At 40.5% G+C, this 16,472-nt stretch overlaps 1 protein-coding gene across 1 annotated transcript in view; it reads right to left on the minus strand.

The window, feature by feature from the left end:
• Positions 1 to 7,250, minus strand: part of LOC139659242 (desmoglein-2.1-like) — a 63,162-nt gene extending 55,912 nt beyond the window's left edge. Inside the window, exons 1-2 of the mRNA XM_071537457.1 lie at positions 7,072 to 7,250; positions 1,535 to 1,660 (exon numbers count right to left, since the gene is read on the minus strand). Of these exons, the coding sequence (XP_071393558.1) occupies positions 1,535 to 1,660; positions 7,072 to 7,116 (171 nt within the window). The 5' untranslated portion in view covers positions 7,117 to 7,250. The remainder of the gene's footprint in view (positions 1 to 1,534; positions 1,661 to 7,071) is intronic.
• Positions 7,251 to 16,472: the final 9,222 nt, after the last annotated feature.

Consider the following 16,472-nt stretch of genomic DNA (forward strand, 5'->3'; position numbering starts at 1 on the left):
AGATTTCTGAGATTTCTGAGAAAAAAGTCAATTCTGAGGCTAAAGTCTGAACTCAGAATTATTCGTTTTTTCTCAGAATCTCTGAATTCCGACTTTGAACTCAGAATTCTGACTCTATTCCCAGAAAAAAATTGACTTTTTTCAAAGAATTATGACTTTTTTTTTCTCACAATTATGACTTATTTCTCACAATTATGACTAATCTCGGAATCTCAGAATTCTGACTTTAATCTCAGAATTCTGACTTTAAACTCAGTACTCAAATACATTTTTCATATGTGGCCCTAATCCTCTTCTGTAGAGAAGTGAGTGCAAGCTGATGGGGCTAAAAACCACCAGATTGAAGTTTTAGTCAAACGTTTCTCTGGGACGGAGCTGCTCTGGAGGCAGAAATACTTCTTATTGTCATTCATTCATGATCATGGAAGGGCAGCAGGCCAGGCTAATTAGTTTAGCTAGATAACAGTGTGGCTGGATTGCATTTTTCCCCAAAGCAAAAGAGCTGCACTTTAATAGAATTCTTAACGGCATCTACCTCCACTATGAATTTTTAGTTAAAAAAAAAAAAAGGATAAGGAGGAAGATGAACTGAGGAAGGTGAAGTTATTCCAGACAGGACGTTTGATTAGTAAAATGGTCTTTGAACATATTTTCTACCAGAAATAAAGTGTGAGTGTGTTGACTGTGTATCAGAACAATAGGAGAGGACAGAAGAAAGGCAAGTGCGTGCATCAGAGCACATTCCCAAACAGGACAGAGCTCATTATATATATTTAGCAAACATTTAGCAAATGTTATTCAAACTGTTTATTTTATATAATTTTATACTATAGAACACTGTAAGGTAGGCTACAGGAAATGTGAGGTAAGTCGCAAGTCGTACATTGCGGCGCCCCTGAAGAGCAAGGTGTAAAAAAAAACAAACATAAAATGTGGTCAGTGTTGGTCAAAACCAAAAAAAAGAAAAGTTTATCTCATACGTGTCTCGTACAACTTTTTTTTTTTTTTAAACGTTGCCCTTCACAGCTTCCATAAATGTATGTTGAGCTCATTGTGAAGATATTGTTTGGTTTGTCTATAGTGCAATTGTGAATTACTTGTGTTTAAATAACAATAATAAAAAAAATGCATTTAGTTGCATTCAGTTAGTAGTAAGAATGCTAGGCTTCATAATATTAGCTTCCTCCTCTCTTGACTCTCTTGAAAAACTGTAGTTCTTTGGCTCCGCCCACTGAGGTTTAACTCAACCAGTTACATTATTTCTGCCTCCAGAGCAGCTCTCCCTCAAATAAATGTTTGTTAAAAACTATACTGGAGTAGTGTTTGACTTTTCTCAGATTTATTTATTTATTTTTTACTTTTTAAGTCACTGACTTCCACAAGTATTAGTAACACAAAGTATATATATGTATACTACCGATTTCTGCTTCCAGCATATCTCCAGTACTAAAACAGTATGCAAGTGCTGTTTCAATGGACTCAAGTCTGAATGTTGAATCTGCAGTGATGTTACAGTCAAAGACCAATGACTCACCCTCGCAATGGACGTCTTCTTGGTGTAGTCTACGTTTTCTTCCAGTGACACTGGAGGGATGATCCATTCCCTTCTATGTCTTACCAGACCATCCCAGGAATTAGCCTCCACCACAGCAGCAACAACCTGGGGACATAATACAATAGATATCATTACTTTACAATGAACCATTCATTTTGTGGTTAATCTATCTGCGTAGAGTCCATATGTAAAATCAAATAAGGCCGCATATCAGTTAAAGAAATATTCTACTTAGTTTTAACCCTTGTGATATTTCATATTCTGTATGCTCCCCTTGTCCTCGGGTCAAAAATGACGCACTCTCACTGTTCCTAATATAAAGCCTCTTCATTTAATTTTTAACCGAAAATCTTTTTACATGAAGAAACAACCTGTCATTAGCAACAACTTCAGGAATTACTTTTTTCCCTACCTCACAGTCCAGGTATTCTGTATTTATTATGGTTTTACTGTAAAATATACATACATACATGATAAGTGAACTAGTACTGAAGCACCTTTATAACATTATGACCCCATTAGTCTGTAATTGATTTAATAACTGTCAGGTCAAAAATGACCCGAAGACAATGTTTGTACCCTGATGGTGTACAGCTTTTATAAAAATATAAAAAAGGTAAATGTTTCACTTTTTCTAATTGTAAGATCACTCGAGGAGAAGTCATCACATTTCATGCAGAAAAAAATTAATTTAGGCAGTTTTCACTGCCGTTAAACTCAGAAACGGGTCATTTTTGACCCGAGGACAACACAAAGGTTAACATGGGGGTTATTTAGCACTTGACCGCCATGAAAATCAGAATATAAACTAATCAACAAGACAAGTTTATAGTGTTGGGACTTTTTCTACCAGCAGATGTCGCCAGTGTGTGGTGTTTCGAGCGTTTTGAAACAGCGAATCATTTTCCGAAGCAATTGGTTCAGAATATAAACTAATCACCAAGATTGGATACAGCTGGACGAGTTTGTAGCTTTGGGATTTTTACTTCCCATTTATTCAAATGAGGCCATGAAAATAGACTGAAAACTACGTTTAACATGTTGGTGAACAGATTCAACAACAGATCCTGCTTTTAAGACATGTAACGGAGATGTTCCGTTACCATAGGATACCGTAATTATTGCACAGCATATTTGCACATACATGATACAGTGATTACACAGGTCGATTTATTTTATGTCATAGCATTCGTAAAAGTTGCTTCATATATTGCACCACAGTAGTACGCTTCTGTCATAAAAATTCAGTATGAAGTTGTGAAACGTTTTGGAAATGAATTGCAAAATATGTGTGGGGAACCCTGTATAGGTGCTTGTTTTGACAATAAAATTGCATTTGCACTTGAGTAATATTTGTGTTACCCCTTTACTTTCACTTTGGGTCCCAAGGTATGAGCATTTAGGAAAAATGGATCACCTGAAAAAAGTTTGAAAACCACTGCAATAAAGCAATCTTGGGTCCTTTGTCATTTTGCATTTCTATCCTTGCTTTACACGAAAAGTAGATCCGGTCTCCTAAACAGCAACTATATTTCCTGAATGGTATCCCTCCACTATGTTCTGTCTATCAATAAAAATACTATTTAGCGAAATGACGGTCTAAAAAGTTAAGTCCAAATGTTAATTGAAAATCACAGTAGCAGCATTTGTTGTTGAATCTGTTCACAAATGTGTTAAAAGTGTTCAGTCTATTTTCGTGGCCTCATTCAAATGAATGGGAAGTAAAAATCAGAATGCTACAAACTTGTCCAGCTGCATCTGATCTTGGTGAATAGTTTATATTCTGGTTTTCATGGTGGTCAAGTGCCAAATAACCCCCATGTTAAAAATAAGTGGAATATTGCTTTAAGGCTTTATTATGGGATGGGATGCGATTGTGGCAGGGAAGAGGTATACAGTGGTGCATCCTGGGAGGCACCTTAGAAAACAACCAGGGTTTACCTTCCCTTTTAAACTCTTCCTTGCACAACCTTCCTAAGTGCTTTTTCCAAAGTGCTTCAACCAAAAAAAAATCATGAATTGTCTGATATATATTGTACTTTTTCTCATTTATATTCATATTAAAGGTTCTCAATGTGTGTCAATCCTTATCTAGGGCTTATGAAACATAGTGAGGAGATGCATCATGGCCCCAAGGTTCAACAAAATCTAACCAGTGGTGTCTGAGATATAGACAAACAAGTCAATGTTGGGGTGCCCTGGTGGCTCACCGAGTAGGGCGCGTACCGTTTGGCTCAGGCCTTCCCGCAGCGACCCGGGTTCGAATCTGACCCGTGGTCCTTTGCTGCATGTCCTCCCCTCGCTCTCTCTCCCATACCTTCCTGTCTTTCTCTCAAATAAAGCATAAAAAATGCCAAAACAAATAAATGTTGTAGCGCCCCCCTTTGGCGTGGCTTTCTACAAGTATTTTACAAACTTCAAAGTCACTCCACACAACTCAACAGTGATTTTGGTAGCAGCCTCCTGCAGGAGGGTTTGATAGTGGTTTAGACAGACTGAGACGTCACAGGTTTAATCCCTGCAACAGCCAAAGTGTGTCAATTAACAGCCAAGCAAGACACTGACCATTAATTGTAAGTGACTCTGGATATGAGTGTCAGCTAAAGGCCTAAGAAATGTAAATGTGTTTCATGATAACAAGGACTAGATAGAATCTTCTTCTAAACTCTCAGATTCCCTCCGCAGCCTTTGTCACTCTTTCCCCACGGCCGACGTTGTTGTTGTTCTGAGTTTTTGTCACCGCCATTTCCACTTTCCCTAACGGTTACGGACGCCTCTTTAATCTTCTTGCTGCCGTAGAGTATAGGGATGGAACGATATATGAATATATCATGATACAAAAATGTGACAATATGTATCGTGGGGTAGAAAAATATTAAAGCTCCATTTTATACTGCTGTAGTAATCACAAATGAGACGGCTTGCCCATCACAATTTCACAAGCTCTCCATCCAAATTCTATTATTTGCACTTCGTAATGACATTTTTAAATTGTTGTTTACGTTGTCATTCCTAGAAAGATTTGTGGCTCAGACATAAACAGAATTCTGCCCAGCGAGTGTGACCCACCCTACCGCTCCTAGGAGACTTCACTAAGCCGGCAGTTGCATGGGCATGTCCTGTCAGGATAACAGATGAGTCATGATGGCCTGGGAAAGGAGTGTCCTCACATCTTTCACCGAGGAAAAACTGAAACTGATTCACCTTGATTTGCCAGGTGCATCGCATGTATGAGAAACTGGCTGGGCATAAAGCCTTTTTTAGTACAGTCTGTTTGTAGTATGTATGAATGTATACATCATATTCTATTCTTTGTCACATAGAGTGCGCAGTTGCTTGATTTCTACTGTGAAATGATCTCTTCCCTTTGGCATATTTCTCATTTATTTGCAGAAACAACAACATAAGATTCAACTTTCTTGTGAAAAGGAAGACAGCGAAGCCCTCACCAGTGTTACCATGGAGTTATTATGGTCAACATGAATAAGACTGTATGTAGGTGAGGGTAAATATTTATAAACGGTTTTATCTGCAGAATAGAGTTTACCACTGTGCAAAAGTCTTAGGCACCCTAGATTTTTTATATACATTTCTTAGAAGTCTTAGATGTTTATTTGTTTTCTGCATTAGTGTGTCAGTAGACTGCTGTTTATTGTACATTTTTGATATTCAGAAACTTTTCATTTCATTAGTTTTGAAAGCATCTTTGCTTTATGGATTTCTTTGACATATGCCTAAGACTTTTGCACAGTACTGTACATCTTAAATTTGACATACTATAACATAAATTCAGTACTTTCAAACTGATGTAGGTCATAGGAGAATGGGATAATAACTTAAAAGCATAAATAATAATACTTTTTTCAAAACATTTATTTTTTGTTAATAATGGTGGTTGTGATGTATTGATATAGAGGTCATAGTTTACCCTCCTTTTATTTGCCACTATATCACTGGTGATATATATTTTCTGTGCATATATGTAGATAATTAACCCCTTTCTGCAAATATTATTCATTTTTTGCTAATATTGGTGTGATGCCTAATGATGATCACTGATAGAGGCCTACTTTTATTGGCTACCACTGAGAATAACTTCATTAGAGACTTTATTAGATCAGATTAGGGACCATTAACACTATTTTAAAGAGAGTATTATGATTTGTAGCCTAATAGATGTTTAGAACTCAAACCTCCATGAAACCATAATATGCAGCGAGGATTACACAGAACAATTTCTAAGACAGACAAAGAGAGCAACTCCAGTGTAATTTAAATCCTGTGGTGCTGAACTCAGTTAAGATCTGGACCCAATTTAGAAAACATTTTGGTTTCACACAGACAATTGGTTTCTCTCCGTTAACATTCAATCATCTCTTTCCACCTTCACAATTAGACTTGGCATTTAAGGCCTGGCATGGATGTGGATTGGTCTTCTTCATTGACTTATTTGATGATAATTTGTTCAGATCATTCAGTTCTCTGTGTCAAGACCATAAGATTCCAAATAGTCACTATTTTCAATACTTTCAGACTCGCAGCTTCGCCTCCAAATATTTTTCGTCCTACCCCAATCCCCCCCAGAAAGACCCGACACACCACATTCTTAATCTTAATCCATACAACAAGGGATTAATTTCCAAAGTGTACGATGTGATACAGAATATATATTCCCCTACATGGGACAACACAAAGGCTGCTTGGGAATCAGACATAGAAGAGGAAATCTCAGATGAATTGTGGGACTCCATTATCTCACAGATTCACTCTTCATCTTTCTGTGTAAGACTCAATCTGATACAATTTAAAATATTTCATCGCCTGCATTTTTCCAATGATAAATTGTCCAAAATGTATCCGTCTGTCCACCCAGAATGTCCTAGGTGCCATCATACCCCGGTTTCTCTAGGGCATATGTTCTGGTCCTGCCAAACTCTAAGCAGCTTCTGGTCCTCAATCTTTGAATGTTTTTCATCTCTATGCAATACAACACTGAATCCTAACCCCCTTACTGCCATTTTTGGGATAGTCCAGTCAGAGGGGGGCCTCCTTGGTCACCATAGAAATGCAATTGCATTTGCCTCTCTGCTGCCCCGTCGACTTATATTGTTTAATTGGAAGGCAAAAAAGCCGCCATCCTTTATGCAGTGGATTCAGGAGGTGATGTCAATGTTGAAATTAGAGAAGGTCAGATATACTGTACACGGATCACGCCAAAAGTGTGATGAAACCTGGTCTCCTTTTATTAGTTATTTTGAATCTCTATCCTTTGACTGAACAATATGTAGTTGTCATATATGTAAACTGGTTAATTTACACATCAAAAATGTAAATGTTTTTTTTTGTCTCCTTGGTTGTTTGTGTGACCCTGGATGGGGGGATGTGGATGGGGGTGATAAGTCAGTAAGTACATGTAACCATATTCCAACCTGAATATACTTGTAAATAAAGTTGTAAAAAAATAAAAATAAAAATAAGAGCGCAACTCCAACTGTATAGCTGTATAGGCTACTCACCGCGAACAGCGCCAACACCAAAACGGGCAAAGAAATCCGATTCATGACCGGTGGATTGTTCCGGTGTCCGGTAAAAGTGAAACAAATAGTCCCGATCCTGACGGAGTTTGAGCTGATGGGAGCGGAGGAGGTCTAATATGTAACGTGATGGCTCCCTCACCACATACACACCCTCACTGCAGGGCAGGTAGGAGGACGGATGGTGTGTGTGTGTGTGTGTGTGTGTGTGTGTGTGAGAGAGAGAGAGAGAGACAGAGAGAGAGAACATTTGTTTTTAAATAAACACGTTGAAACACGTTTCAAGAAAGATTAAAAATGAAAGTTGAATGGAGTTGAATCATTTCAGTTTGAAGGAAATTAGTCCTTACCATGTATCATTATTTATTTAGCCTAAGCATTCACAAACAACTGATTATTGGCTGTCACTTGTCTCTGACAGATGCATGGAAATGTGTCTGAAATGTGTGGATATGGCCTCTACCCCTTTCAGCTCTAATTTATCTCTAATGTACAATAGTTAAAATATCTTGCCTCAGCTACACAACTATTGCCCCGATTTTAGCCAGGATTCACAATCGGGCCGAGTCTGTGCTGGTCTGCACTAGTCTGCAGATTTTGGGTCAATCAGAGTGGACAGTTGGCACAGAAAATCGAAAAGTGTATGAGGGGTACAGACTCTAATCTCTTGCCCCCCGACGTATGTTTGATTTTTACAAGTGGTACTCCTCAGTTACACAAAGTTAGTGGACCTCCTCAATAGGCAGTGAAAAACTATGAACCTATGCCATAACAAGCCAATAAAGGAGCAATAAACTAGTTCATTCTTCATATAATGCATTTATAGATTTCAACCTTACATTTTGTAAGCTGCCATAAACTTTTTTCGGCTTTCATCCTTTCTAAGGTAGGCTACCGGTATTTTGATATGTCTCTCTCTCTCTCTCTCTCAGTGCATGAGGTTGGCCTAGATGCGCTGTCTCTCGGAGTGAGATCAAATGAATGATTCGTAATTGATATGTTATTCGAGAGCCTAATTTTTACACAAGTAATATTCATACTGGTTTAAATAAACAATTTGATAGTATTTCCCATCTTTGCAGAGCAAGGAATTTAAAGGCCTGTCCCATATAGACGCCTGTCCAAAATATAGGCCGATGGAGTTCAGTGTTTTGAAGCAAATACCAGCCCGGCTATTAACTGAAGTTTTATGGTAAGTCAGTTTTTCCAGAGGTAAGAAGGTTGCCACATAGCCACAGCCACATACTTGTAGCAGGTCCTTGTGGAGTAGACATAACAATAGTATACATTTTTTAGAGAGATAAACAAGAATAGTTAACAAGCAGTCGGTGTCTGTCAAAGATCATAACTGGGTCATAACTAATATACAGGCTTGAACTCATAGCAAATTGTTTTCCTATAATATCTTGAATGGTTGAGTGAAAATCTGTCCAATAACTTTGGATCTTGTAGGGAACATTTTCTGGAGGGAAACAGGGATGAGAAAACAAACACAGATCCTGTGCAGACCCATGGTGTGCCCTCTAGAGGCCATCTGATGAAGCGCAGGCTGCGTGCAAACTGTCCCTGAGTGAGCGAGTGAGTGAGTGAGTGAGTGAGTGAATGAATGAGTGAGTTTATCATCATTAGATCATACTATTCTTCACCTCTTATTATTGTTGATTATTATTATAAGATATCCTGCACCTGTGCTGTACTGTTTTGCTTTGGCAACGTAGGTTTCCTTCCTGTCATGCAAATAAAGCATAGTTGAATTGAATTGAATTAAATTTAAGTGAGTGAGTGAGTGAGTGAGTGAGTGACTGACTGACTGACTGACTGACTGACTGACTGACTGACTGACAGAGTGGCCTGAATTTGCCTGGGGCAGAAAGTGGCAGACTCAATTATTATTGACGACACAAAACCCTGGCTGCCGGATGTCTGGTTTTGGACCGGAAAGTCAGGTTTTATAATTATTATTAATTACATGTCTGGTTGGTGGTAACCAACATCGCCTACACAATTCTCAACTGCCACTTCATAGCTTTCAGTGCCAAAATGAGCTTGCAACTTGGTCTCTCTAAAAAAAAAAGCTGCAGCTCATCCAGAGTGCTGCTGCCAGGGCTCAGACCAGGACTAAGAACATGGACCACATCAGTCCAGTGCTGAGATCACTGCATTGACTTCCTGTGTGCCAAAGAATTGAGTTTAAAATTCTGTTTCGTGTTTATAAAGCACTAAATGATTTAGGACCAAAATACATTTCTGATCTCCTTCAGTGTTACGAACCCACCAGACCCCACAGGTCTTCAGGTGCTGGTCTGCTTCCTGTTCCCAGGTCCCTGTTCTGACCCTGGGACCAGTAAGCAGACCAATACCAGCTTTTTCAGACAATCAGCTTTTAGTTTTTATGCTCCTCATGCCTGGAACAAACTTCCCGAAAATCTGAGGTCTGCCTCCACTAGAATGTTTTAAATCAGCGCTTGAAACTTTTCTGTTCGCCAGGGCTTTTTAGGAAATTTAGGGCAACACTCATCTGCACTAGGATATTTATTATTTTATCTTTTATACTTTCTCTCTCTTTTTTTTTTAAATGTGATTTTAATGGACTTTCACTTTTATCTTTACATTTTTATCTTTATTTTTATATTTTATTACAAATAGCCTTACATTCATTTCTTTCTAAATGAATATTATTTTGGTAGGTTAGGCAGATTACTGTTACTAGTGTTTTCGTTAAGTGACTAAGAATTTAAATCATCATCGATTTTACATCATAAATCACCATATTAAATCATCATATTATATGTGTATATATTATGTAAGGAAATGACTTACACTTAATCGCCAGCAGAGGGCGTTCTTGCATTTTTTGGCACGTATTGTTTCTTTCTGTTGTGTTGCTGTAGTTTTGTAGTAACATGCCCCATCATGTGTTAAAACATGCCCTGACGTGGGGTAAGTTGACACAAGTTGTCAAGTGGTAATTCATCAGTAATACATTTTGTTTACAGTAAATTACTCAAAATGTAAAAAAAGCCATTGTTTAGAGAAGACCAGACTATAAGGCTTTTTCTAACCAAACTACAATTTGGATAGTTATGGGCCCCAAAATGCCCCAAGATCAATGTGACAACATGCCTCCTGACAAAGATTCCTTCCCTGAGCACAGAGCTTGACTAAATTATTAAAATGTATTGGGTTATGGCTAACCCTTGCTTTTATGTGTCCCAATGTATAATTATTTTGATTCCTTTATATGAAAAAATTAGAAGAACACCAAGATTTTAAACATTTTGTAAAGAAAAGTGCATTACAAATTAAATGTATTATTATTATTATTATTATTATTATTATTTTCATTGTTTACTTTTAGGTATCAAAATTGTTTTTATGTTATAGTGTTTTGACTTAGACTGTTGTAATCAACATAGGTAAGATTTTATTAAGAAAGTAAACATTTGTGTAATCTGTACATTTGTGTAATAATGAGCGAACCTTTGTGACGCCACAAAGTTATGGAAGTCCAAACGGCTCGTTGAGAGGCTTGCTTTTCTAATATGGATTATGTGGATTTAGTTGGCGTTTAGTTTTGCGTTTTTCGTGATGTTTCGATAGCAAATCCAACTCCTTTATAATCACAATCTTAAATTGAGTTCTGGTGTGTGGGAGTGGGCAAAACTGGATGGCTTGGACCTTCTGGGCCTGAGGCTTGATGACACCATTCCCAATCACTGATGATGGTAAGGCCTGCAGCCTGGGATCGATGATGCCAAGGGACTGCATGAGATCAATTTCCTCCTTCGGGGACACCAGGACGCATTCAGGGATCCTGTAACTCATGTGTTTAATCATGGCATTTTCTTTCAAGACAATTTCATATTCCACAAGAGTTGTGTGGGCAGGGTTTTGCTGGAATATGTCAGGAGAGAGCTCTCACCTGGGTTTGCTGGTGTTCAGGCAGGTGGTCCAGATCAAGTACTGGGGAGGTTGGTACCGGTAAGTCTTGCTCCTCACCTTCCTCATCCTTTACCTTCCTGATCAGCAACACATCAGCTATCTGCACAGGTCTAGGTACCCACTCCTTTAAGAGGTTCACATGCAGTACCCTGGTGGAATGACTCTGACCTGGAGTAGAGATTTCATAGGTTATAGGGCCCAATTTTTTGGTTACCTCAAATGGTCCATGCCATTTTGCCAGTAGCTTGCTCTCATCAGTGGGCAGCATCACCAACATCTTCTGGCCAGGATAAAAGCTCCTCTCAAGGGCAGACTGGTCACACCAGGCCTTCTGGTGTTGCTGTGCAGCTGCCATGTTTTCCTGAGCAAAAGCAGTCTATATTCTCCAGCTTCTTCCTTATACGGAGGACATAAGAGACAACGTTAACAGGCTCTTCCTGCCCCCGGTCTCCCTCCCAGATCTCCTTGAGAAGAGTTAGAGGCTCTCTCACCTCATGACCATACAGCTGCAGCTCAAAGGGCGAGAAACCAGAGGAGGCTTGCGGAACTTCCCTGTAAGCAAATAGAAGATAAGGGAGCCATTGGTCCCAATCAGAGCCAGTGCCATTGACAAACTTACACAACATTTGGTAAGGTTTGATTGTTTGTTTGTGGATGGTAGGGGCTGGTTCTCAGGCCAAAAGCTGATATACATCTGTGAGAAGTTTTGACATGAAGTAAGTGCTCTCGTTGGTGAGTATTTCCTGGGGAAAACCCACTCTGGAAAAGAACTGGACAAGACAGAATGCAACAGATTTAGCTTTGACTGACTTAAGAGGGAATACTTCAGGCTACTTTGTTGCATAGTCAGTGATAACCAACAGGAACCAGTTGCCTGACTTGCTTCGCTCTAAAAGGCCAACAACATCCATACCCAGATGTTCAAATGGAGCACCGATAACAGGCACGGGCTGAGGGGAAGCTCTGGTGGGGCCTTTAGCTGAGGTCTGCTGGCATTGAGGGCAACTCCAGGATCATGTTCCTTGATCCATGCCTGGAGCTCAGGTACTGTTCAAGTATGATTATTTCTCCAATTTCAGTTACAGTTTTACCTTTTGGTTGCACCCACTTCCCGTATACAGATATCACTCGCTTCCGGGCTCGCTTCGGGGCTGCACTAGATAACTGTAGACACTAGGTGGCAGCAGAGTGCTTGAATCCTGTTGACAGAATTTTACTATATACCCCCTTTGACCACAATGTGGTCAGCAACGGCCGAGTGGCGCTGTCTGTATTTCCGCTGGTTGACTCCACGGGAGGTGGAGCTGTAGAACCGGCTGAGGCTATGTATGTTGTATGACTCCTAAGGAGAGACTTTTCATTTCGGCTGATATAGACCATAAACAGCTCTTCTGTGAACTAAGTTAAATAAACTGCCCGGCCAGCGCGAGGCTTCCTTCTTGACTTCCCCTCTAAAGTTTGAATAAAGTTTGAGTCCAGTGTGGGACTATGCTTGTCTACACAGCACAGGTTACACATAAATTTGGGCACAGCCATAATTTAGACTCTATTAAAATTATTGGAAAGCATTTCTTTATCATGTTCCAGAAACAACATAACATAACAATACTGCAGTATTACCGCGGTAATCAGGTCAATTGAAACGAGTGACATCTGTAGCTCTTTCAGTCTCACATAGTGCTCCTTGGGACTTTCATGAAGTTCAACATCCAGAGAATAAAATCTCTGCCGGTGCGTTTCTGGGTTAATGTCAGATTCCTTAAGAATGGCAGATTTAACTTTGTCATAATCTAGTGAATCATCAACATCCATGTGAACATATGCACTTCTGGCTTTACCAGTGAGCAATCGGACTTCTGACACCAACATGCTACTGCTATACATTCAATGGTGATCAGAAAGTGTTCAATATCATCAGAATCTATCGAATTTTCAATCTTGGGCTCCTGGGTGAACCGAGACTGACCTGACATGGAGTCATGCTGAAAGGAGGCTCCTGGGTCAAGGACAAGGGTGGATCAAGGACTGGAGAGGTTCTGGCCTGTATCTCAAGCTGGAGCAGGCCAAACTTATGTTGTAATTCCTTGAACCTCTGTTCCTGGCGTGTAGCCTCTTGCTCCATCCGGGCTTCCCGAGCCTGCTGCTGCCCCATTTGGGCCCAGAGAATGTTGGCCAGGCCTTTGATTGTTGGTTCCTTGCCATCTTCACCCTCAGTACCCATGGCCCTGCCAGTTGCTCCACATTCCACCTCGGCCTCATCATCCACTAGCACTTCAGTTTCTGGATGTTGTTCCCGTCCACCTCCCGCTCTGCTTCCTCTTCTGACTCTTCTTCCATGCATCTTTTTCCAGAGCAACAATGAGGAAATAAAGTAGGCAGTGCAAAATGTTCAAGGTTTTATTTACCGAAGACAAGACCAAGACTTTTTATGGTCAAGACCAAGACAAGACCGAGACTGAAAGAGTACAAGGTCAAGATCGAGATCGCTGGCTCGCAATTCTGGGGGGGGGGGGGGATCTTTCGAGATGTCTGGAGAAACTCAAGGTTGGTCCAGATGTTTCTGTAATATGAGTATTACAAAATCCTCACACTGTTTTATGTTGTTCCCAACCTCCTTATGGTTAGTAAATCCAAACTGGATTACCACAGAAGACGCAGACATTGCTGGCTGCTATGGATACCGCCTTCCCAACAGTAAAGAGTGTGGACTGATAAAGCCGCAACATGTAGCATTCAGCAGCAGGAAGCGGAGGTCAGGTGACCAAGCCGAAGTGCATAAATACATCCTTTTTGCATAATAATAATGATAATAATACTTTTATTGACTATTTTATTCATGATTTAAAGTTTTTATTCATCATTAAAGAATAAAAATTGGTCTTGACTCTTGAGACTTACAACTCTGGGCATATTGGTAACAAAACTAATAAGTGTGTAAATAGAATAAAAATATAGAAAAATACAAAACAGCAGTTCCTAACTACTTTCTATCACTATAGCGCTGATGTGGTGTAGCATGCTACATGCGGGGAAATGGAAACAAAGCTTATGAAAACTGTCGAAGATACACGCTTCGTCTAGAAAGGAGTTAAAAACAAATGGCGCTGGGCATGGATAGAGGAAACAGGTGGAGACGGGAAGCCGTTTGTTGTTTACTACTGGAGTACCCAGAGGCCCCACTACCTCTACTTGAGCACCCAGAGGCCCCACTACCTATACTTGAGCACCCAGAGGCCCCACTACCTATACTGGAGCACCCAGAGGCCCCACTACCTCTAATGAAGCACCCAGAGTCCCCACTACCTATACTGGAGCTTCTAGAGTCCCCACTACCTCTACTGGAGCACCCAGAGGCCCCACTACCTCTACTGGAGCTTCTAGAGTCCCCACTACCTCTACTGGAGCACCCAGAGGCCCCACTACCTCTACTGGAGCATCCAGAGGCCAGACTACTTCTACTTGAGCACCCAGAGGCCCCACTACCTATACTGGAGCACCCAGAGGCACCACTACCTCTACTGAAGCACCCAGAGGCCCCACTACCTCTACTGGAGCTTCTAGAGTCCCCACTACCTCTACTGCAGCACCCAGAGCCCCCACTACCTCCACTCGAGCACCCAGAGGCCCCACTACCTCTAATGGAGCATCCAGAGGCCAGACTACCTCTACTGGAGCATCCAGAGGCCAGACTACTTCTACTTGAGCACCCAGAGGCCCCACTACCTATACTGGATCACCCAGAGGCACCACTACCTCTACTGAAGCACCCAGAGGCCCCACTACCTCTACTGGAGCTTCTAGAGTCCCCACTACCTCTACTGGAGCACCCAGAGCCCCCACTACCTCCACTCGAGCACCCAGAGGCCCCACTACCTCTAATGGAGCATCCAGAGGCCAGACTACCTCTACTGGAGCACCCAGAGGCCAGGCTACCTCTACTGGAGCACCCAGAGGCCCCATTACCTCTACTGGAGCATGTAGAGGCCCCACTGCCTCCAGTGTTGAGAGATCAGGAGGACCTGTAATAACTGTTACACTAGGTCTATTTCTTCTTAGGAAGTGGGGACATCTTCATCCACTCAGAATAGAGACAATGCCTTGAAAAGGAGGGGCCTGGATCAGGTGCAGGACAACCCAAAAAGAATGAGGAAATAAGAGATAGTGCCTCTCTAAATTTCACTAGTTTACCAGTCCTTTAAGGACATAAATGTTACTGTATAGGGATGTCCGACATAAATCAATCATCGATTTATTGTTTATGTATCACGTCGATTAACCTTAACTGTTTGAATTGTGTAATCTCAGCCGGTTAGTCCAATTGGGCAAATCACCTTTAAACCTAAGTGGAGAGCTACTTGCAAGAAATGCCTCCTCCACTTGATACAAATCCATTGGACTGGTGGAAAGTCAGCGTACCAGGTAGGATTCCAAGGCTGACAGCACCAACACAGCGGTGCCTCTGCACCCCGGGACCCCTGTCCCGTCAGAACACGTCTTCTCTAACACTGGGCAGATGGTGACAAACAGTGCGTATATGGTGCGTTTGTCTGGAGCGTTTGGACTTGCTGATCTGTGTAAATAAAAATGTTTAGGCAACCTAAAGCAGCTAACCCCAGACGATTTGATCAACAATATTTTTTTTTATTAGTTTGGAAACGTTATGCCACATGAAAATGCGGCAAGATTTTACGAGCTATAACTGCATACGTAGACTAATACTATAATAATATTCTTATTTTGTTCTTTATGATTATAGCCTCTATTCAGCTTCAATATGCACTGACCAACTGACCGGTTTCCTTATTAAATTTTATCATACAAGACATTAAAGCATCTGGCTGTTGGTCCAGCAGTCTGAACTATTAGCCATACATGAAGATGTAGTCAATGGGAAACACTCCTAAACTCCAGATGTTACCACATAAATCTTTATGACATAAATGAATAATATATACAGTACATCATAGTAAGCTGGATCAATCAGATGGAAGTTATTAGAGGGTCTTTTAAGGGTAAAAAGAAAAAATGTATGCTTTTCTGGAAATATAATATAATATTTTTGTTCGTATTGGTCGCTGTATGCTGTATAGAGGTCATAGTTTACTGTCCTATTTATTTAACAGTACATCACTGTTTATATACCAGTGTTTCCACATGTGCCTATAGGACTCTGTTCCTACTATGGCTTAACCTGCACTGCTCTCTGCTGGACAAACTGAAAACCTCACAGTAACTTTTCCATGTCTCCAGCAATTATGAGATAACTCATATTTATGACATACTAATGCATATGAGGTACTAAGTGATAATTATGAGATACTAAGTCATACTATTGTCATACTATATTATGAGATACTAAGTCATACTATTGAGAAAAAAATCTCACTTGATGATAAAAAAAACAAAACATTGTGACATTGTGACTAGTAGCTGAGCTGAAA

This window comes from Centroberyx affinis, unplaced genomic scaffold (genome assembly GCF_046629955.1).
Source record: "Centroberyx affinis isolate AG114_WGS23_722 - 3 ecotype Tasmania unplaced genomic scaffold, CSIRO-AGI_Caff_v1 ptg003050l_1, whole genome shotgun sequence".
NCBI lineage: Eukaryota > Metazoa > Chordata > Actinopteri > Beryciformes > Berycidae > Centroberyx > Centroberyx affinis.